Genomic DNA, 24,591 nt, shown 5'->3' with positions numbered 1-24,591 from the left:
CTAGCCTAGCACAGATCCATCTCGACGTCTTTCGTAGTCGTCGTTGCTATCGTCGTCGTCGTTGTGGTAGTCGTCGGTGTCGTCGTCATAACGATCGTCGTCATAAGTAATAACTACTTTTGGAACTTTAGCGTTTTCTTTAGCGCCGTACAGATGTTGAATGGAAAGAACGTCCTCTAGAGTAAATTGAACGGGAAATGTCTTCTCAGGTACGAACGCGAACATCACCGAATCTTCGCGGAAGGTGTGCGGCAAGCCTAAAGCGTGACCGATCTCGAGCGTCAACGTCTGAAGTAAATTGTACGTCCCCGGGGGATTCTTAGTCAGCTGTATGTGCCACGTCTCCGCTTTGTCTACGTGCACCTCCGAGACAAAATTGGGGTCTCCGGTGGGAAAGAACGCGTGAGCGACATCTCCGTTAGGACTTCTGAACGCAGACGAACACGGTTCGTTTCGTCGGGAGTATAGCATCGCGTGACGCCCCTCACGAAACGATATCAAAATATCGGGATTCAGCGAATCGCGCTCGAACGTCAATGACGAATTCGCTGCCCACAGATCGAACGCGGCTCGGGTCGTTTTCAAGATTATGTCGTTGGCCAGATGAAAGTTCCATTTGAAATGTTTCCTCGGCCATTTGTCCGAAAGCGGAGCGAACGTGCGCTCCGAAATGTCCTCGACGCCGCATCGCGGTTTACCCATTCGATTCAGCGTCTCTTCGTTTAATTCGCCGTCGCCTGGTAGTCGATAGAATTCTTGAAACAGTGAGACGGCTCGATGTAACTCCTACGTAGTGTTGTAGGACGATGAAAATTGCTGTGCATCGCTGTTATCCAGATACCCATATTTTTGCAGATAACTAATCGCAATCTCATTTTCACTCGATTTACAATTTACCGCGCACGTAATTACGCGCGCGAGCAACATCGTCGAAAGATAACGATACGTTTCCCACCTCGACCCCTTAACCCTCGAGAAGCGATAAGCGTCACCGCCCGATCGAAGCGCGAGTGACCGACGTAACGAGCGATGCGTTCCTTTTTTTTCAGCGATCGCGACGCGGTTGGGAGGTCTCGGTAAAGGTGTTAATTCGTGAAAGGCTGAAAATGAGCGTCGACAAGGCGAACGTGACGATTTCGCTTTGACGTTAGCGCCAATGATGAAGTTGCATTTGTATAATATCCACCATCGTCCCGGTACAATGAAACATAGACTTTAAACAAAACATTATTAAGAAGTACATATTCGCAATATATTATATATATTTATTTAAACGCAGCGTAATATCTTCAAGTAATAATATTTCATGATACATATATAAATACAAGATATTAATTCTGAAAATTCGGTATTTGATATCGCGACGCGGGTGAGAGGTCATTCGGAAATTGATATCGCGACACGAATGAGAAGTTTATTATGTAGTCACATTAATTTACATGCCTTATAATAGACATATATATATATATTTATTAACCCTTCGTAAGACAACGTTATTTGAGATCTTCAAAAACATTATTAAGAAGCACATATTCGCAAGTAATAATAATATTTCATGGAAACATATATATATATATATATTGCGACGCTTTTTCCCCCGGTCTCGCAATCCGGTGGAGGGCTATCGAGGATTGGCAGCACGCACAACTAATTCCGACACCAAAAGATTGGGCGCCAGGTGCGACGGATCGCACCACCGTACACTAATATGTCTGACGCGATATTCCCGGCAATACTTCAGGGCGTAGGGCTCTTTCAGGGAATTCAGAGAGAGGCGTTACGCAATCAATCACACACACGAGAATAATTAATAATAACAGATAATATATTTAATCAGGTAATATCAAGGTGTAGGTATAATCGATCTGAGTCTCTCGTATTACCGCAACAATGTCGGCTAGGCGGACGCACGAATGCCGCAGACGCAATAAGTGCACGCGGTAATGTCGACTATTAAACACTGTAGACTAATGCACGCGAAGTTATCAGCGCAACAGCTAAACGCAAACGGACACACAAAAGCTTAACAGAAATAATGACGATTCAGGTATCGCGGTACCTGGCTTCGAACTCACACCGGACTCACGCCACGAGGCCGACGAACCGACTCGCCGCACCTTCGGTTGCTCCTTCAACGCGCACCCGGGCCACCTCGATTCCGCACGACGCAAAAATTATGGGCGATCTCGCCGAGTCGACCACGCTGGCCGGCGATTGCCCCCGAACACGAAATAAGGACTTGTATCGCGGACGATCCCGCGGCTTGCCACGCGAATCCCGAATTCTCTCGCAAGCACGGAGATTCCGCGGCCCCGCACCGATCCCGTCGATCTTTTCGTCCCGCCAAACACAATATTCGCTGTCCTCGAGGGCCCGGATACGCTACTCTAATACGAGGGCGAGTGCCCTTCAAATTACATGACCACTCGCGGCTCGCCGTTACCCGCACAACTCGCTCCCGTTATCGCCACGCACGGCATCACTCTCAATAATATAGCCAAGACGCGACACGATTACGAACATAAATAATATGGCCGAGACGCGACACAATGACGAACATAAACTCTAACAGAATGAAACGCAACACGATTGCGAATATGAACACACTGAAACGCGACACGATTATTTACATTCACGCAACGAGACGATATACAATTCGACCCGATTGATCCGACTCACACATCTCCACGCCACGCGACTGTCGGCCGTGGCGGTGCTCGCGGGGAGGGCACGATTGGTCTCTACGCACTAGAGAGCTCACCCTCGGCAAGGCCCTGGCACGACTTCCACCCGACTCTATCTTAATGCGAGCGCCAGGTACCGCACGCTCTCGTCCCGCAGTCCACAGGTAATCCTGCGGCGCTCAGGTAACCGATGCGTGCCATGGGCCAGTGCCTCGAGCGAACCCTCCTTTTCTTAACGTGGGGACGCCAGAGTGGTGACCTTACAATGCGTCGTCGTCCCTTCGGTAGTCCGGGCAGCTCGGGATCCGGGAGATGCTTCCTGCTCTTTAGCCGGCACGACAGTGTCGGAAACGATAGCCTGCCGGGATCGCGCCGGTTCCCCGCGCCTGCGCTGTAGCGTGTCGCTCGACCGGATTGCCGATCCTAGCGCTTCCTGCGCCTGGGCCGCCCGTGCGCCGCTCCTTCCGGGGGCGCCACTCCAAGCGCTCTCGTCGGCGCCTCAGCTTCTCGCGCGCCTCCCCTTCCGACGGCGCCGCTGCAACTACCTCCGATTCGGCGCGGGCTTTTCGACTCAACCGGCTGTCCGGGCCGCGATGATCGAGTCGGCGTTCGGGGTCAGACTGACCGGGCCTCGGCCCCGTCCGCCGGCATCCCCTCGGGACCCTGGCCTGACTGGCGTTTCGCTCGGTGGTGTCCCGGGGTCTTCCAGATCGTTATCCGGCCGCTGTTACGACCGAGTGTGGAGTGAACTTTGGCCGGCGACGCTCGCACTTGCGGGGAGGTCCGGGCGATCCGACTTGCAGCCATGTCCCCTGGCCGTCTCCTTAATCCTCTGCCCTTCCTCGTTGCGGCCCCCGGCCGTTACAGATTGAGTCCGGCCACCACCGGCAATCCCTTAAAAACTTAAAAGCTAATTAGACCAATTAATATACGCAACTGCCCTCCTCTCGCTCTAACGAGGAGGCAATTCCCCTCGGCCGAGCCCGTCCGGGAAGGAGACGCGACTTGTCACGTCACAATATAAATACAAGATATTAATTCTGAAGATTCGGTATTTAATATCGCGACGTAGATAAGAGGTCATTCGGAAATTGATATCGCGACGCGAATGAGAAGTTTATTATGTAAACACATTAATTTACATGCTAAGTCTGTAAAAATGTAAGCAGAAATAGATATCGCGACGCGGGTGAAAGGTTTTCTATATATATATATATATATATATATATATATATATATATATATATATCTTGTATTCAAAAAATATTATTTTATTCGGCGAATACGGTTCGTTTAAAGCTACACGTTAACGTTTAACGGACGCGGCGTAAACGTGTGGAAGCTAGACGTACGGTAAAGTTGACAACGATAGTTTTTTGTGCAAAAGCTTGCGTGCCGCCCGTTTATTTTAAAACCGTTCCGAAAGAATTTTTTATACACTTTAAGACATGTGCAACCACCGCGGTCGAACCAAACGTCAATATTTTTTTTATAAAAAAAAATAAAAAACTTCATCTTTTTGTTCAGGCTTACAAAGTGCGCGTACCCTTTAAGTGTCTTACATCACGTCGTAAAAGCACAAAGTCCTTCATACGATACTTTTACTGTCGTAAAACGCATAGTTACGACGATATATTCTTTGAAGCGCGAACGTATATAAGGTAAACGGCCCAGTTACAGGCACTGTCCTAGTTTCCGACACCGACGGTACATTTATATTTGTAATAAATAAAGTTTTCGTCAAATATTAAGAACATTACAAGCAACGTAAAGAGTGTTTTTTACTGTTGATTTTTACACAAACACTTTTTTGTTTAATGTTTCGTACTTAAATTACCGACAGTGAATGGGGCGACTCGCGCGTTTCAGTGGCTCCCGAAGGACATTTCTAGGTGACACATCTTAGTGGTAGCGAACGTCAAACTGCTGATTTTTAGTATTATGTAAGTATTAAAACGTCATAATGATTATATGAACATGTTTAACACGAATCACATTATCGATTAGATAAGTAATAGTTTATCTGTATGTTAGTTTTTCCCTTAAATTCTTGATGCCAAGAAGTGCGTCACGTACGGAAGGATATGTTTCACTTTTTGGCACAGAGTTTGTAATATGTTGCATCATCACGTTTGCTTTATTATTCTAGAAAGTAAGGTAGATTTATTGATACTTGTAACTCGAAAATTTATGATAAAAAACATTTTTTATGAAAAAAATACGTCTAATAACGTTCTATGAAATTTATTTGAAATTTATTACGTATTGAATACATTTTGACACTTTACGCTACAGATAAATTTTGTTTTCTGTATTTTATTTTCACCTATCTTATTTTTTGTATTTAAATGTAATATATAAAAAATCTGTTGTAACAGAATAAGCATAGATAGAGAAAAAAGTGATAGAGACTTTGGACTCTTCGAAGGTAACTACGTCATCTCAGAATGCATCAAAAAGGTACAGAATACTTCTTTCGAACTAAGTATAGATTGTATTTTCAATAGGAAATATTTTAATATATTTTATTTTAATGTGCTTAGGAAGAAAAAATCTGCTGCAAGGTACACAAATGCTCGAACAAAAAAAGTAAAAAAATAGTCATTAGAAATCCTACAAGGTGAAGAAAAATTAAAAAAACTCGTAACGTAACTTTATAAAAGTGTGCAAAATGTATTATTTTATATGTAGTTTTTGTATAGAGGTTGACAAAATATATTTTGTAAAACTGTGCATATGTCTTATATTATATGTAATTTTTGCATAGAGGTTGACAAAATATACGACCTACAAGCTACGTAGTACGTAAACATTGATTATTACTGCTAAAATTATACGCAGGACACGTTAAGTAACTGTGACGTCTCGAAATACCGAAACGTGGGCCCGTTGGTGCCATAAAGTGCGGTAGAGCACTTCGATAGTGCCAAAAACGCCGGCAGTAACAAGCATTATAAAAATAATTATTTATTTATTAGAACTGAATGATGTAACTAAAAATATAGGTGAATCTTGCTCAGAAAGCTTTACGGCACGTGTTAAAATAGTTTGTTTGGGATTTAACAATATATCGCGTTCGTAAATAATAGAAAATCAGGGCCACTGCTATAAAGATGCCTATAACTAAGCCGTTTACCTTATATTATATTTAAAAAAATATATGGCAAAAGATATCGCGACAAAAAAGAGAGCTTAACGTATGATAGGTACGTGCAAGGTCCCTCCGTTACACGTGGATGTAACGTCGCCGAAGTTACTATACCGCCCCGTTTACGCGAAAGACGTTGCGTACATTTATATAGAACGAACGCTCGCTTCGAACGAATATTTGAACTGTTTGTTTTCGTCACCCAAAAAAAACGACCGCGACGAGCGTCTTCCAGGAATCGGACACCGACGGACAATATGGCGGCGGTCGCGCGCGCTTGCAACGAAACACACGCAAGCTTCTCGACGGCACGGCGTCGATCGGGCGTGTGCCGTCGCGAACACACGTACTCGCGTTGAACAACGCGGAAACGTTATGTACTTACAGGAGAGGTGAGGCACGCGCATCCACGGTCTCCAACGGATTTCGATGTGAAACTGTCTCGAACTCGACGGCCGGCCTCGCGCGCGACGCGCGCGTCCGGGACATCCATCGTCCGGTACGAAACACCACAACGAGAAAACGCAGGCTTCGCAAGCGTCGCGCACACCCGGTTGAACGACGCGTAAAGCCCAAATCAGACTAGCGGCTCGCGGCCGCGACTGCACGTGCGCGTTCGTTTCTTGATCAATGAAAAAGAAACTGCTGGCACGTCGAACATTTCTCATTGGTCAAGAGACGAACGCGCACGCGCAGTCGCGGCCGCGAGCCGCTAGTGTACGATGGGCATAACTCACCGTTTTCGCACGAAACGGAAAAATCCACGCCACCGCGCGACGTCACGGCCGTTGTGCGTGGTGTTCTTCAGGAAACTCGTTCCCACCCTTCCTTGCCCCTCGTGTAAACACTGGCCTCGCGCGCGGGTCGCGTGTCCAGGGCGTCCATTGTCTGACGCGAAACACGGCGACGAGAAAACGCAAACTCCGCAAGCGTCGCATACACCCGGCTGAACGATGCGTAACCCGCCGATTTTCGCACGAAGTTGCCACGAAGGCTCGTCTGCGTGCGAGATCGTTGAACGTACTCGCGAACATCGTATTCTCCCCGTACCTTAATTTACGAAAGACGACGCGTTACCACCGCACACCACGTTCTTACACACCGCACGTTCGCTCGCGACCGATAACCGACGACTACTCGTACGCGCGAAACTACTCGAAGGTCGGAAAACATCACGCTACCGTGCGACGTCACGACCATCGCACGCGGCATCCTGCAAAGAACTGTTTCCCACCCCACCCCTTACCGTCCTACAGTCCTACGCGCGGCCGGCCGCGGGGCGGCGTGCGCGACAGCCCCGGTGCGCGTACGCGCCACGAAACTGACGGCAGGCACGTAGCGCGTAGCCTCGCGGCCCGCTGCTTACATCGAGCGTGCTCGCGTCGATCCTTAAGATAATCCTAAAGCCGTGCGTCTAGTTGACTTTTTTCGGTTTTTTTCTTAACATTACGCTTTTATGTGGTTTTATAGAATGGCAAACGTCTTGTCTAGACGTAAAGTACGCCGCAAAATCTAGGTCATGGTGGTCGACGTTATATGTAGTGGTTGTTACGTTGTAGCCGGACGGAGGATCGACATTAACCACACGCCCTTGAGATCATTAATTATCACGGTCGCCACTCGATTTTAACCTAGGCCTATCGAGAAAGATACTGATGGATGACCAACCTTTCGCTGACTTTGCTAATTCCCCTTTCTACGACTCTGTTTCAGCTCCCATCTGTCTCCGGATCGACCCGCTGGACCTGTTGGACCTCTCCGCTCAAGGGACTTTCCTTCGCTTCTGTGCTGGACAGCACCGCTTGGCTGGGCCTCAGCCTCTGTGCGTGTTCGTCGATGGAGGATTTCGGGCGGCCGACAGGCGAGATTATGATTGGGATAGGTAAGTCTTTGCAGGTTGTCTCAGATTGAATGATAGTCGTCACACGTATGTTTTCGCAACAAGAGTTAAGTTATAATTTATTTCTCTTTTGTTCAGTTACGTTACATGGACTCGCGGTATAACGCCCCGTTAAGCGGGATCGTTCTCGTTCTCGCTCGCTGTTAACGCACGCGTTGAGATTTTATCTATCTTACGCCGATGCTCCTGACTACAGGAAGCCAACACTGTACGCCGAGTATTTCTCTAAGTGAGACGAGTGCTCCGATGCGAGAACCGTTCGCATCGAGAGCCGAGAGACGAATTCCTCGATTCCTCGGCTCGGCCGGCCCACCTCGATCGAGTGGGGATCGCCCCACTCGTCGCCATCGCCGGACACCTGTGCCCACAACCGGCAGCTGTGTCAATAGCCTCGTGAATGGTCTTATTGTTTCGCGCGCAAACACCTTTTGTTCACGGCCGAACATCTGGCCAACATCTGTATTCACTTGCTACGCAGTAGCGCAAATACTTCCGCATTCCGCGCGCTTTCACTTTTCGCGCAAACATGTTTACGCTCGACGAATCGAATCTTGGAACGATCCAGAAGATTCTACATGTTTCCGCTCGCTACGATTCCCTATGCTAAGTTCTATCGCGGGTTCGTCCTCGCGGTTACGCTACGCCTCCACCTCGCGTTGCCTCCTTTGCCGCGCCGCGCTCGGAACCCATCGTTAATTGATGGATCGACTACGCGGCGTCTTCGTATTACGCTCTCGCTTCGATAATCCGATTCTGCCTACGGTCGGCTATTTCGCCTTGCCCCGCTCGGATTACATCAAACCTCGCTGGATATAGTACCCGTCAATTCCGCCTCGCGTTCCCACGTCGATAATCCGCTCTTGCCTGTGGTCGGCTACTTCGCTTTACCGCGCTCGGATCGCATCGGAACTCGCTGGATACATTACCCGTCAACTCCGCCTCGCGCTGATGCGTCGATAATCTGATCCTGCCTACGGTCGGCTATTTCGCTTTACCGCGCTCGGATCGCATCGAAATTCGCTGAATGGATCATGTCGGATCCATGCGTTATGCTACTATGTCGGTGAGTCGATTTCGCCATCGGTTGGCGCTTTCGCTTTACCGCGCTCGGAACTCCTCACACCTCGCTGAGCGGAGCACGCGGCATCCATGCATCGCGCTCCTCTGCTGCTGAGCCAATCGCGTTATCCGTTGGCTATTTCGCATTACCGCGCTTGAAACTCCTCGCAACGCGCTGAGAGGAATACGCGGCGTCTATGCGTCGCGCTCCTAGTCTGCTGAGCCGGTCCCGTGGTTGGCTCGCAAGTTCACGCTATCGCGCTCGAAACTCATCGCAACGCGCTGAGTGAAATACGCGGTGCTTATGCATCGCGCTCCTAAGCTGCTAAGCCGGTCCCGTGGTTGGTTCGCAAGTTCGCGCCATCGCGCTCGGAACCCATCGCAACACGCTGAGTGAAATACGCGGCGCTTATGCTTCGCGTTCCTATGCTGCTGAGCCGATCCCGTGGTTGGCTCGCAAGTTCACGCTATCGCGCTCGAAACCCATCGCAACGCGCTGAGTGAAATACGCGGTGCTTATGCATCAGTCGGTGCCCCACCTTGCATTATCGCGCTCGAAACTCATCGCAACGCGCTACCGCAGTCTCGCGCTCGTTCCGCGGAACAAAATTTTACCGGACAGCAAACTCAACCTTTGTTTGCTGTCGCGCAATGCGTCCTCATGCTTATGCATCCGCGTCTGCGGTTAATAATCGTGACGAAACAAACAAAAGGAAAAAAACAAAAACCAAACCGATATAAGTTAGTTGGATCGCCACTCAACCCCTTCCCCTTACCTGGCTGTAGCCAAATCAATTACGCCAATCGGGGTTTCCTACTTAGCCTAATTTGTGGTACTTACGTTTAAGTAATCAACGCTCGCGTCTCAATTTGATATCGACGGAGTCATCGCGTTTTATTGGTTTAATACATATCTTATATCTAAATACTACAGGTCTTATTGTCTATATACAACGTGCTGCGTCCTAGAACGCCGCACTGGGCCGCTAAGCGCTTTGCGCTTACTCGCTAGACGTAGCGTTGGGCGTCTCTTCGGCTCCCGACGTCCTCCGCGTCTGGTAAGCGGCCTCCTGGCCGCTCGTCCCGGGCTGCTCGCCTTGCGACCGTCTGTCGGTTGTTCCGACTCGTTGGCGTTCTAGTTGGATTATGGGCCGCTTCGCCGGCACCGGCTTGGTTGCCCATATCCCTCTGCCGAGGTGATATGCTTCGGTCAGCGCCGCCCCGGTCCTCGGCGAGATCACGATGCCCTTGGTCGCGCTCGGTGGGTCGCGGTCATCGGACGGCTGCAACGTATAACAAAAAATATTAATTTTTGTTCGTTTTCGATATAACGTCGACCACCATGACCTAACGTGTGCGGCGTACTTTACGTGTAGACAAGACGTTTGCCGTTCTATGAAGCCATTTAAAAGCGTAGTGCTAAGAAAAAAACTGAAAAAAACCAGCTAGATATACAGCTTTAGACGTACCTTAACAATCCGTAACCGTGACGATCGTATACGTGACGAAAATATTTAAACGCCGCGTACGGTGTTTAAACGTTCTTTACACAAAGAGATCGTAAAAATATACATGACAAACTTATGTTTCCAACGTCGTTCGACAACGACGTTATATACATTTCGTTAAGTTTTACACTGTTATATATATTTATGCAGTGGCGGATTGATAGGGAAGCCTACGAAGCTTAAGCTTCGGGCCTCCAACAAAAGGGGGGCCCCATGAGGGCCCCCAAACGAGCGCACTATCTTCCGGCTTTCAACCCGTAACTTTTCACGAGTTCACGCTAGAGAAAAACATACCCTAGAGACACGGGGTGCGTTCCGAACGTCACTGCTAGTGTCGAAACGCTATAGTATACGTGACGTGAACTGTAGATTTTCAGTACTGGCAGTGAATATCGGAACGCATATCTAAAAATGTTGCTAGCTAGTAACCCTAAAAAGTAAAATCTCGAGTCCTCGTGGATATCAAATCGTTGTGTGTCAGATGTCAGATACAGTATGAATTCTCCATAACCTAACCTTGGGATCGGATGCTAGATCATCCCACCCATCGTCGAGCCTGGACCAACCCAGCGGAGGTTCCTGCCAACCGATCGGCGAGCCCGAGGCGCGAGGCATGGAGGACTTAGCCGCGGAGACAACCGTCGACCAAATTAACAAGGAGACGGACGAGCTTGACGACTGCAGCTTTGAGAGCCTGGCGTCAACGCAAATTCTAGAGTCGATCCCGGAGGCTGTGGCGCAAGCCATTATATCTGAAGGGATCGCACAGCCCGCAGGACCAAGCGAGGCCTTCCAACCAATAACACAGCCCGCTAGACGAGGCGAGGCTTTCCATCCGATAACTCAGCCCGCTGGATGTAGCGAGGCTTTCCACAGACGCGCACAGCCCGCTGGACGAAGCGAGGCACAGGGGGACAACGTCGAGCGTGAACGAGAGGCCGAGAGAGCACCGAAGCAAACGCCGATTCCCAGTAGCCAACCGCGTACGCAGGAACTTTAATTTGTATCCGCGCGGCGCGTATTTCGATATAATTTTATGTGTGTGTTACTTTTATGTTTTTATTTTATTTTATTTTATAATTTTTATAGAGTCATTCATAATTGACGTTTTACAAAGTTTTATGCAGCAAGTGCAATTGATAGAAGTTTTATTTTGATTTATATAGAGTCACGTCATTCGACGATTAGCATGTAAGGCATGACGATATTCAATTTTGCGATTAAAAAAGACACTCGGATTAATAACAAGGCTTACCATATCCTTAACGACCCATCCTACACATTTCCAGGAGTAGAGACTGAGATTCGATAAAAGAGCCAATCAGAGGCCAACATTTCATTCGTTCAAGATAGCTATGGATTCGGATAAGTTTCGTATCCTAGTCTTATCATTCATATTCGTATTGTTTGCTATTTCGATAGTTTGCATTTTGCTATTAGCGTATTCCAACGTGGCGAAAGCCGTTCCATATTACCAGGCGTGAGAAAGATAAAAAGGTTTACAAAATGAATCTCAAGGAATACATAGTAGTCACCCTAATCATATTCGTTCCAATAATACTCAGTTTTCCAGACGTTCAAACAGTCACCATGATTTACGTCCTGTACACTCTCTACATCCTGTTGTTAAGCCTCGAGATCGATCCGCGAATCATTCCCGAGGAGATCTGAGTGATTATGCATGCATTGCAACAAAAAGTGCTCACGAGCACGAGCGAGGGCCAACCGAGTCCCGAAACCATTATTTTATGCGTATTTTATTCATTTATTAGAATTATGGCAGTAAAGGCGAAACGCCGAACAGAAGCGACCAATGGCGAGAGACCAGGTCCGTTATATTTAAGTTTGCATTAATTTCATTTTATTCGAGTAATTATATCATTCTCAGCAGCATGAGAGCCAATAGGATCTATTCTTGGCAAATTAATACGGTTTTATTATTCTTTAAACTTATTCCTTATCATTAAAGGCCTTAAGCCATTAAGAGCGCGGAAAGCGACTAGATACCGCTAGAACGTGTAAACCGACCAATGAGAAGCGAGCAAGACTCGTAAGAGCGAGAATACGTTCAATGACGCGATTTTGATTTATATTCATTAATTTTATGTTATTCCCTGTCGAAACGAGTTATATTAGTTTATTTTAGCACGTACGATGCTTTATTACATACTTACCGTTCGGATACTTACCGACGACGATCACCAGTCCATTAATTGGGCGAGACGATCCCACGAGAACCCGGTACCTGAAAGAAAAGGAGAATTAATAAAATTGATTCTAGTAATTATGCTACTTACCTGGTTAAATAAGGGAACGTCAAAGAGACCATTTTCGGTCACTCGGAAATCGTTCCGGGTGACTTGCCGCGAGTTTGCACATAGTGCAGATTGCGACGGCTGGCATTGGTTGCCGCGTCCGAAGCGAGAGCCCGTGTCCGCCGTTGCAATGCCACCGTAGTATCTCAGTCGAATTTTGAGCTGAGCCAATGAGATCGGCTCAGCCAATGGGATAAGCGCCGCAGGGATCGTGTCGCTCGACACCAAGCGACGCGATAGGTTGAAAAGGAGAAAGCGCGCGATTACATCATTCTCGCGCGTAAATGCGAGGCGACGCGCCTGCGCTAGCATCAAAGTGGGGGGATGAGAACCTTTCCTCCCGGACAGTTTGCTTGAGAAACTCGAGGCGTCAACACGTTTCGACGGTTGCGCGAAATAACTCGACTCAGCTTGCTTATCCCGTGGCCGTATACGATAATTACGCGACGATTAACCACGCGTTAACGGAGATTAACCGAATATAGCTCGAAGCGACGGTTTTCAGTGTTCGTTAACAATCGACGCGGGTCAGCGCGCGATAGAACCTGTCCGTTCGTGTACCGAGATACTGTAACTGTGAAATTATTAAACTATTATTTGTTTATAATAAACAAAGATTCATTATTCGCGACCCCAGTGAATATCCTCTCCGATTATCCGTGTCACACGTGCGCTTAACCAGGGCGTTGTCGATCGGCCTTGAACACGTCCGCGTCGTGGACATCGGCGGCCATTACGCTGGAAGGAAGGACGGGGCACCGCATAGCAACAGGGTTTCTGTATAAATCCCGGAAAATACAGTGGCGACCGTAATTACAGCCCAAGTAGTAAGTGGCTAATACTTTGATTTTAACATCATTAATCGTTGATCCGGTCACAACCTAACCTAAAATTGGCAAAAGTAATTCTTAGATCTTGTTACATGGAATTCCCCTTTTGGTTACCTTCTCACACCTCGAAGTATACCTTGAAAGGTCATTGTTCCTCTAATTACCTCACAATTTATACATGCAGAAAAAACGAAAATCTTTGCAACGTATTGAATGTTTGATGGAGTATGATATATGTTGTAAATAAAATTTCGTAATTAAATATTATTTCGTAAGTTAATTTCATATTTTACTTTCTTTCTATCTTGTTTCTTACAATTGTTTACTTTAGTGAATTATTATTATTTTAGGGAAGATTTATTGAAAATGTCTGAACACAAACGTAAATATCTGAGCGGAAGTCATAAGAGGAAATTAAAAGAACAGAAAGAAGTAGAACTAGCAAAATGTCAAAAACTGTCAAGTTTCTTTTCATATATACCTTCTACTTCGGCTTCTCAGAATGATTTTGGAAGTCATACAAATAATGATGAACAAAACGTCGAGGAAAATTTAGAAACAGGTATAGAAGAATATAAAAAAGGAGAAGAAATTATTCAGTATGCCGATCCAATTATCCAAGAGAAGAGTACGGAAGACAAAACTAATAATAGTATAATTAGAGCAATAGAAGACTTTGTTCAGTATAGAGACTTAGCATTATGGCCTGATTCACTTAATACGGAATTTGTCAATAATTGTCTTTCAAAAGAAGCATCGTTTTTTCAAAATAGAAAGCAAGATAACCTTTATATTAATTCAAATAAATATTATAAAGATCAAAGCAGACAATTTAGTAATAAGTATTTCGAAAAATGTTTAAAAAATGGACAGAAATTGATTAGATCATGGTTATGTTATTCTAATAGTAAGGGATGCGTTTATTGTTTAATGTGTAAATTATTCTCAGTGTCACGGACATCTCTTAGAACAACCGGTTATTCTAATTGGATTAATATACTCCGTACTCTAGACGAACATGAAGAATCCCCAGATCATAAAAAGTCAATGCTAATATGGTTAACACAAAAGGAGAACAAAACTGTTATTGATAAGCAATTTGAGAAACAGATTAAAAATGAATCGGAATATTATTACAATGTCCTAACGCGTGTTGTTGCCATTATTAAATTTCTAAGCGAAAGAGGATTGTCATTGAGAGGTCACGATGAAAAGTGGGGATCTCCACATAACGGTAATTTTATGGGGCTTGTCGAATTGATTGCAGAATTTGATCCTTTTTTACGAGAGCACATTGTAAAATGTCAATCTCAACAAAATAAAATGCTAAGTTATCTATCAAAAACTGTTTATGAAAAGATAATTGAAATAATGGGAAAACGAGTTTTACGACAGATTGTTAATGACATTAATGGAGAAGACACAAAATATTACTCAGTCATTGCTGATTCAACGCCGGATTTAGCACATACAGACCAATTTGCAATAATTGTACGATACTGTACAAAAAGGAAAATTTACGAAAGATTTTTATCGTTTTTACCTATTTATAGTCACGCGGGTTTTTCTTTATTCAACACTTTAAAAAGTTTTTTAGAAAAAATAGGACTTTCCATTGAGAACTGTCGTGGCCAGTCTTATGATAACGCTGCAAATATGAGCGGAAAATATAACGGATTGCAAGCACATTTAAAAGAGGCAAATAAGTTTGCTGATTATGTACCTTGTGCGGCCCATTCTTTAAATTTAGTTGGGGCAGAGGCAGTAAATATTGTACCTTCTATCACAAGTTATTTTGGTATTGTTCAGCAATTATATGTATTTTTCTCGGCATCTACGCATAGGTGGGATATGTTAAACCAACATACAAATTTGCCCCTTTCCATAAAAAATCTTAGTCAGACAAGATGGTCTAGTCATTATGAAGCTGTACATGCCTTAAGAATAAGTTACGACAAAATTTTAGATACTTTAAAAAGTATTTTTCAAAATAATTTAGAAAAGAGAGATTGTCAAATGGAAGCCAAAAATTTATATAACAAACTTTTGAGACTAGAAGTTGCTGTATTAACAGTACTTTGGGAAGAAATTCTTGAGAGATTTAATAAAACCAGTAAAAAATTACAAACTCCTGGTTTAGATTTATGTGAAGGTTATGCTCTTATTTCATCTCTTGAATCATTTGTAAAAGCCATCAGACAGGATTATAATAAAAAATTAATCGAGTATGAATTAAAAGCAACGGAAATGAGTTCAAACATTGAAAAAAATTATAGCGACCTGAATCAAAGAATTAAAACAAAAAAATACTCAGACGGTACAAAAGGTAAAGATACACTCACAGGGAGAGATAAATTCCGTGTTGAGGTAGTTAATATGTTGTTGGATTCATTAATGTCAGAACTAAATAAAAGAGAAGAAATATACGAAAAGTTGGGGAAAAAATTTAAATTTTTAATAGATATAGGAAATACAACTATTTCAAATATTGACGATTCAAGTATTAACTTCATTACAGCATATTATAATATTGACATAGACCAAAATTTAAAAAGTGAATGCATACAGTTTAAAGAATACATCAAATTATCTAAAAATTTATCTGAAGAAAAATTTTTAGGATGTCCAAATATATTAAATTTAATTTATGAAAAAAGTCTTATAGATATTTTTCCAAATCTCTATACAATTTTGAAAATTTATTTGACACTGCCGATAACGAGTTGTGAAGCAGAAAGAGGCTTTTCTAAATTATCTTTTATAAAGAATAAATACAGATCTAAAATGAGAGATGAAAGACTAACGTACTTATCAATTCTTTCAATAGAGAATGACATTACAAGAACACGTACTTATGAAGAAGCCTTAAAAGAATACGCAAACGCCAAATGTAGAAAAGTATTAAGAGTTTAAATACTTTTTAAAATTCATATCTTTAGTATATATAGCTAGAGATTTTCTAGTAAGAGTTTGGACACACGCCCCAAACATGGCGTTTTTTGTACAAAGCCAATCAGTGAACACCAGGTTCCAGGTTTGTGTGTCCAGACTCTGACTTGAGGGGGTCTCTATATATAGTCAATTATTTTAAAAAATGTAATTTGTTTTTGTTTAACCGTTAAACGTTTATAGTATTGATAAATACTATTGATAAATACTAGTATTGATAAATACTAGTATTGATAAATACTATTTATTATAAATGTTCTACTAATAAATGTATTCCATTCAAATTGTACATTTATTAATATTTTAATTTTTTATGAGCTGTTATCTATAGAAGAGAAAATTATGATAATGTCAAAATAACGAGAAAACAATCGAATCATAATAGAAAAGTTAGTTTTTTCGTTATATTTTAATGTTATTATAATTTTCTCTTCTGACTCTGACCGAATAAAGGGCCCCGAAATAAAATGAGCTTCGAGCCCCGAAAAGTCACCATCCGCCTCTGTATTTATGTTACGAGTTTTTATACTTTAACGACGTAACGCGTAGCATTTTACGTAAAAATGTTTACGATCTATGGATCGTTCTTAAAAAATATATTTTTAATGTGTTTCAGCTGCAAGTTCCAAAAAAAATAAAATGTAAACGGTCTTAAACAAAAAAAAAACACGAGAACTGCGCTTATTTGTATTATGTTCGACGTTTAAGTTCAGACAAAGGTAAAGGTACGCAAACGACAAGCCCCAAAAACTCTTGTTTTTGTTGCAAAAAGAAAATAAAAATAGAGTACAAAACATTTCGACGGCAAATAAAAAATACAACAGTCTAACGATATCTAATAGAATACGTTAGTCAGAGATGAAGAAGACAAACTCCTTCGATACCGGCTGCGTCGCAGGGGCCCGATTCTGTAACTCGTTATGCTGTCGTTATGTGTTTATAACGACAGTTGCGCAGGTATACTATATAAGAAAAAAGCTGCGCAACTGTCGTTATGAGCACATAACGACGATGCGAATGAGACTCGCAACGAGTTACAGAATCGCACTGCAGGGCCGGTAGCGTCGAACGGTACGGTTACGACGTCGCGCGTCGGACGTCGTACGTTAACGAAAGCGCGTTACGTATACACTGAAAAAGAAATACTTAGATCCAAGAAAATATTTTTTATATAGTATCACGGGCTTCGTTACTTACGATACGTACATCGTACGTTAGATTTAAATATTTTTACTTACGTTAAGTAAAGATATCTACGTCTAACAAACGATGTGCGTATCGTAAGTAACAAAGCCCGTGATATTATGTAAAAAATATTTTCTTGAATCTAAGTATTTTTTTTCAGTGTATAAGAAAAAAATAACGACGCATGTTCCATAAGAAACGCGTACGTAACGTGAACGTTACGTTACGTTTGCTGTTACGTTCTCGACACGATGCGTACGTAACTTTTTCGCGTAAGAATGGTCGCGAACGTATAAAAAGCAAAAAAGAGTCAAAGACGGCAAAGAATATATTAACCGCGTTTTTTTTTTCGCGTACGCATCGAGCGTCGATCTCGCGCGCGACGATCTGACATTAACGAGCGTACGGTACACGAAACAAGCGAACGTAAAAAATCACGCGAGGACGAACGCACGAACGAACGCACGAATGGAAAAAAAATAGTACACGCCGACGCGAGAATGGCGAACCACGAACCGAACCGCAAACGACGGCACGAACATTCGTTGATCATACTTCAACGATAAAGTGAAATATACAGAATAACGGACGTGAGATCCAAAAAAAAACACAATGTTCCGAAGCACGATCGTCACGAATGTAAATAGCACACGCACGATACGGTTTTTATCATATTCTTGTGCCGAACCATTGACTTTCGAACGTTTCACTATTTCATGTATCGTCATCGAAATATCTCGTATTTTTTTTTATTCTAAAGTGTTCGTAAAAATATGCAACGTACGATGAAACGTATCAACTTTAAGATATTTCTATATAAAAATGTATTCTGTCCTGCGACAAAGTATTCACTGAATCTCACATCCGTTTTATTTGTTTTATTTCATGATACAAAGCCACAACGAATACTTGATGGATAGACTATAAGAGCGTAGGATAAACGCGGCATGTTATATATAACATGTATATATATATACGTTGTATCCAAAAAATATTCGTTTATTTCTTGCAAAATTTTATTTTACGTCCTTTTCTCTTTCTGTGTCTATATCTTACGACGTATTTTTAAAACAAATATAAAAGTGTACGTATGTTACGAACATTCGTTAAATGATATTAATATCAAGACGACGGATAACTAATATAAATACTAATATAAAATACATATTTAAACACGTTCAATAACGCGCCTATTTTCAGGCGACTGGTAACTTGATGGTCGACGCGTACGATTCTATGCACGAAAAACATTAGACACATCAACGAACGGATGCGTCGACCGAACGAGTTCTCGTATAAACTCGTTGCGTGTTAACGCGAGAGCCGTCTCCCGTAAGTACACGAAGTCACGAAATGCGAGAGGGTTCGAAGCGTACGTCGTTTATAACCTAGTCTGCGTTAGTCTATCCATTTTAAGGCAACGGATCTGTGACAAGTCGCCGTTATCTGCCGTATATATATTACATGAAAATAATACATAAATATACACGCTACGATCGTCACAGATTCGTTACCCCCGTATAAAAAATTTATTCGCACTCACCAACCAGCGGCGCACGAGGCGGAGTTAATCAGTTATGTAGCTCCGATGATTCTGTAACACAAAAATGAAAGATTCAACATAACGAGATGCTCAAAATGATCACGGTTTCAAAAAATAAATTTTGCACACGTTTATGTCGTCTTTTACGTAGGTTTACTAACATACGTTACTTCTTTCCCAAGAAAAAGCTTTACAAGAAAAACCTTTATAAGAATAAACTTTTATAAAATTTTAGACAAACGTTCGGTTTCTTAAGTTATTTTTTACTTATCGGAAATAACGAGGCCCGACGAAATGAAAAAGAACTCGTACGTTTTAAACGAAGAATGAACACTTACCCCAAGGTTGCTCCGCCAGTGCCCGATGCCTTTGCCAGACCTCCTCCTCCTCTCAGACCGTCACAGATTGTCCAATATTTCGCGATCGAATACGAAGTAACTGTAATAATACGATGGCGACCATGTATTACGTACGTATTAGTTACGTATTTAGTATTAAATAACCACGCGTAGATTTTTTATTAAATATAGACGGTATGCATATGACGTCCATGAAAGTAACGTCGTGAGTTTTTAACACTTTTAACACATCATAGAGAAATTTTAAAACTGTCACGACGTAGTGACGTTCCACGCCAGCTTCATACACACGAGATCAACGGGGTTTTATACGTATAACGTCGTTTCTACGGAGTTTACGCGTTAGAATTCGTGACAGACGGGTGTCTAGACTGGAGAACTCTATGGAATCTTACTCCTTCGTGCGCATGTATTCAAAATACGATGAACGTGTGACAGAAATATTACTCCAATATTACAAGCTGAACCACGAAGAAATGAACTTCTACGTTTATCTGCTTCAGAAATAATTTTACACTAAATCACAGAGGTACGAGGCGCGGGTGCGGTAGAGCCGCGTTCACACGGTACGGTGCAGCACGACAAGATGGCCGCGAGCGAAGTTGATATCAGGATCAAACTTCCGGCGTTGATTTTATGAGAAATGATCGACAACTCTCACGCTCGGTGATCGCAACGCTCGAGATACGAGGCACTCGCGAAAACCGGATTCGCGTCGTGGGACAGTTTCGCCGTCGACACGAGTTTTTCACTAAGGATCACGCTACCGCACGCGGTGATCATGTAATCCGTCTGTGTGCGTCGTCCCGTCGTCGTACGGGTGACGAAAACTCGGAAAAAGAGATGTTTCGCGCGACGCGCACGCGAGTGGGTGCAGATCACGACGAAACTTGGACGCACGATGCAACCCTTTGCACGGATGCACTGAGCGCACTCAACTTTCCGAACGTCGCGCGCGGATCACGCAACCGGGTACGCGCACGACGAAAACCGGCTCACTCTCCGTTCACGTGAACGGAAAAGCTATCTGAGATGTTTCACGCGGCAACCACTCGAACGGGTGCGGCTCGCGATGAAACTCGTACGGACTTCGCGCACATACTTTTGGCACTCCCGATAATATACGTGCCACGAACGGCCGGCTCGACTTTCTTCTTAGCACGATAGAAACGGAAGAGAGCGTGGTTCACGGATCGCGCGTGATCATCCCTCGTCCCGATAGGAAACCTTCGGCGGGGGTCGTTGCTTCACGCGTCACAAAGGACGACGCACGTCGATCCACGAAGTTAGGTGACAACGCACCGCGATCCGTGATGTAACGCGTTGCGCGGTATACGCGACGTAGGAAACACCGGCGCGTTTTACCTCTTTGCATGTCGGAACAATAAGCGCGACAACCGGATGATCTCGGGCGACGTCGGGTCAAGCCCGAGGGTTGTTTGTGCTCACGCCAGGAGCGTTAGCTATCGTGACAGCGCCCCACCGTAACGGCTTTACCTTAAGATAATAAAATAAGATTACTACTCGTGAGAAATATTTCTTTTGTTTCAAGAAATATAAATATTCCCCGCAGATAACCGTTTCTTATTTTGATGTACGTTTCATTTTTTTTCATAACATATAATTTAAAGAGATACGTCTTTCATTCCAAAAAATATTTACTAGCAACAAGAAAGTTGTTTCTATGAAAAAAGTAACATCCTGCTAGAGACTATTGGAGTACGTTTTTTCTTTAAAGTACGGAACGTTCACTTGAAACAAGTACATTTTTTTCCGTGTATCATATGTATCATTTGTAACGTAAAATCGGAAAGACAAAAAAATATATTGAATGCGTTCTCACAGAATGAGACCCGTACGAGGAAATGGAAAAGCTCATTTTATATTCTTAACATTCAAACGTACATACGTTTGATTTTGTAACATTGTTTTTGTACACTTGAGAAAAAATGTACTGTAAATATATTTCGTACTTTATATTAGAAATATATGTACAAACAGTATATATATGGAGGGGTAAAAACCACAGTGGCGTAAGGCAACGTTTTTAAAATATTTTTCCATGTGTATATATAACGGTACGTTATATTGTACTGCGTGTATCTATGAAAATCTTGCGTCATCTGTCGTCTGCCGCAAACGCGCAACGGAAATTTTGCAAGAGCCGCGACTCGATGCCCTTGCGACGAAGATCTTGTCCACGAGATAAACGACGCGCGCGAACGCGACGCAACACGAGTGCGCGGAGACGAGCTCACCTGGTGAGAAGGAAGATCACCCTTGAAGATAGCAGTTGACCGCTCTTGGCAACTCATATGGAGTCGTACTTCTCCCGCGTGAGCGGATGGGCACGTGTTAAAAAACGTCTTGGCGTCCTTGACATGCACACCGTTTTAACACGTTCGTGGGCGGCACAGCCGCGCATAACGCGGTGGAGAAACTACACACACAGAATATTTGCCGTTTTGCCAAAATCCGTACGTGCGTTCATCGTCGTGCAAACGACTCGTCGTGTAGTCAGTCGAGCTGTGTTGCAAGCTACAGGTGTTCCGCAGTCAAGCGTTCTATAACAGAAAAACAACCGTATATAGTGACACATGCACGACGCGTACAACGACGTAAAAAAAATTTAAATCACCAGCAAATACGCAACGTAGTAGAGACGAAGCGAGCGTACTCAACGAGCGTACTCCGAAAAATAACGTGCAATAAAAATTTAACACTCGTTACGTTAGAACGTACATCAACTGACCAAAACCCATAGTCGAACGTACGACGGTCTCGATGCGTACGCCGAAAAAGTGCTGTGTGACGCTGACAAAACAAGTTGGCTCACAGTTTTTCAACGTTCACATCGAAAAGACGTTATATCGTGCCAGTCACGGTTGATTTAACGTACTTTACGTATTATCAACGATATCGTAAATACGTTAAATGTTCTATACTAACCCGTATGAGCTACGTCTCTCGAGATTCCGAAGTCTCGTAGATAAAAGTACAGCATACAAAATCACAACGAACAAGCCGCCGGCCGTCCCGGCACGACTCCATTTTGATCATCAACTCTCGTTAGAGGACTTCACGCCGACTTGCACTCGCAACGTGATATTTAGAGCCGGTCTACACATAGTCGTATGTCGGAACGTAGCCAATGGTCCACAGAGGAAACGTCGTTTCTGAAAAACTTTTTTTCGTGTTGAAGGAAGATGTTTTTTTTCATAAGCTATACGTATCGTGTCATCTTCCGGTGACACGTATATTCGTGAACGAAGCGTGTACGCGTGTTGAACGTTAATATTATCAACGTCTGAAAGAATTTTTTTATACATTTCTGAAAGAATTTTTTTATACACTTTAAGATATGTGCAACTATCGCGGTCGAACCAAAGTTCGGTATTTTTTTTATAAAAAAAATAAAAAACGTTATCCTTTCGTTCAGGCTCACAAAGTACGCGTACCCTTTAAGTGTCTTACGTCACGTCGTAAAAGCACAAAGTCCTTTATACGATACTTTCACTGTCGTAAAACGCATGGTTACGACGATATATTCTTTGAAGCGCGAACGCATATATATCATATTTGAAAAAATATATGGCAAAAGATATCGCGACAAAACAGAGACGTTAACGTATGATAGGTACGCGACATGTCCTTCCCGTACGTGGACTTGACGTCGCCGAAGTTCGTACACCGTCCCGTTTACGCGAAAGACGTCGCGTACGTTTATATAGAGAACGAACGCTCGCTTCGAACAAATATTTCAACCGTTTGTTTTCGTCACCCAAAAAAAACGACCGCGACGAGCGTCTTCCAGGAAACAGGCACCGACGGGCAACATGGCGGCGGTCGCGCGCACTCGCAACGAAACGCACACAAGCTTCTCGACGGCACGACGTCGACCGAGCGCGTGCCGTCGCAAGCACACGTACTCGCGTTAAACAACGCAGAAACGTTATGTACTTACAGGAGAGGCAAGGTACGCACGTCCGTAGTCTCCGCGGGACTTCGATGTAAAACTGTCTCGAACTTGACGGCCAGCCTCGCGCGCGACGCGCGCGTCCGGGGCGTCCATCGTCCGATACGAACGACGACGACGAGAAAACGCAAGCTTCGCAAGCGCCGCGAATACCCGACCGAACGACGCACAACTCACTGTTTTCGCGCAAAACGGACAAATCCACGCCACCGCGCGACGTTACGGCCGTCGCGCATAGTGTCCTGCGGGGAACTCGTCCCCACCCCTCTTTGCCCCTTGCGCGAACACTGGCCTCGCGCGCGAGTCGTGCGTCCAGGGCGTTCACTGTCCGGCGCGAAACACGGCGACGAAAAAACGCAGACTTCACAAGCGTCGCGTACACCCAGCTGGACAACGCGTACGCCGCCGATTTTCGCACAAAGTTGCCACGTCGGCTCGTCTGCGTGCGAGATCGTCGAACGTACTCGCGAACACCGTGTTCCCCCCGTACCTTCATTTACAAAAAACGACGCGTTACCACCGCACACCACGTTCTTACACACCGCACGTTCGCTCGCGACCGACAACCGACGACTATTCGTACACGCGAAACTACTCGAAGGTCGGAAAACGTCACGCTGCCGCGCGACGTTACGGCCCGCGCGCCCGGTATCCTGCAGAGAACTGTTTCCCACCCCACCCCACCCCTTATTGTCTTACGCGCGGCCGACCGCAGAGCGCGCGGCGCGACAACCCCGGTGCGCGTACGCGCCACGAAACTGATGGCAGGCACGTAGCGCGCAGCCTCGCGACCCGCGGCTTACATCGAGCGTGCTAGAGTCCCTATATATAGAGTCTGGCCACTCCGCTAGTTTTGTAAAAACATGGCGGCAGTATATATATACATATAAACACAGCTGCGTGAGCTGATACGAATATAAAGTTGAGCGAAAGTTAATAAAATAGAGACGTATGTATGTAAAAATATTTATTATAAAAAACTATTGACGTATTTTGTATTAAAGTACGTATTATTATTAACGTATTTGTTATTTGACGTTAATATAAAAATTGTTTTTTTAACCTCACATATTTTTAACCTTACCCGAAAAAACAACATTTTTTTCAAATAAACGATGACGTTTCAGATTTTAAA

General features: G+C 44.1%; 1 protein-coding gene and 1 long non-coding RNA gene across 2 annotated transcripts; both read right to left on the bottom strand.

Moving 5' to 3' along the window:
- On the bottom strand, positions 1-702 carry LOC139812061 (interstitial collagenase-like). Its single transcript, XM_071776691.1, has one exon. The coding sequence runs from the start codon at positions 700-702 to the stop codon at positions 1-3; it is 702 nt and encodes a 233-aa protein (XP_071632792.1).
- An 11,427-nt stretch (positions 703-12,129) lies between these two features.
- LOC139812373 (uncharacterized) lies at positions 12,130-22,036 on the bottom strand. Its single transcript, XR_011731860.1, has 4 exons — positions 21,739-22,036; positions 19,460-19,559; positions 19,122-19,172; positions 12,130-12,544 (listed from the first exon to the last, which is right to left on the bottom strand). It is a non-coding gene; the product is annotated as an uncharacterized lncRNA (long non-coding RNA).
- Between the last annotated feature and the right edge of the window lie 2,555 nt (positions 22,037-24,591).

This window comes from Temnothorax longispinosus, chromosome 4, assembly GCF_030848805.1.
Source record: "Temnothorax longispinosus isolate EJ_2023e chromosome 4, Tlon_JGU_v1, whole genome shotgun sequence".
Classification (NCBI taxonomy): Eukaryota; Metazoa; Arthropoda; class Insecta; order Hymenoptera; family Formicidae; genus Temnothorax; species Temnothorax longispinosus.
This window is presented reverse-complemented; position numbering and strand designations above follow the sequence as displayed.

Excerpts from the sequence above, each read along its gene's own strand:
- LOC139812061 (XM_071776691.1), bottom strand. The coding sequence starts at position 702 with ATGGGTAAACCGCGATGCGGCGTCGAGGACATTTCGGAGCGCACGTTC.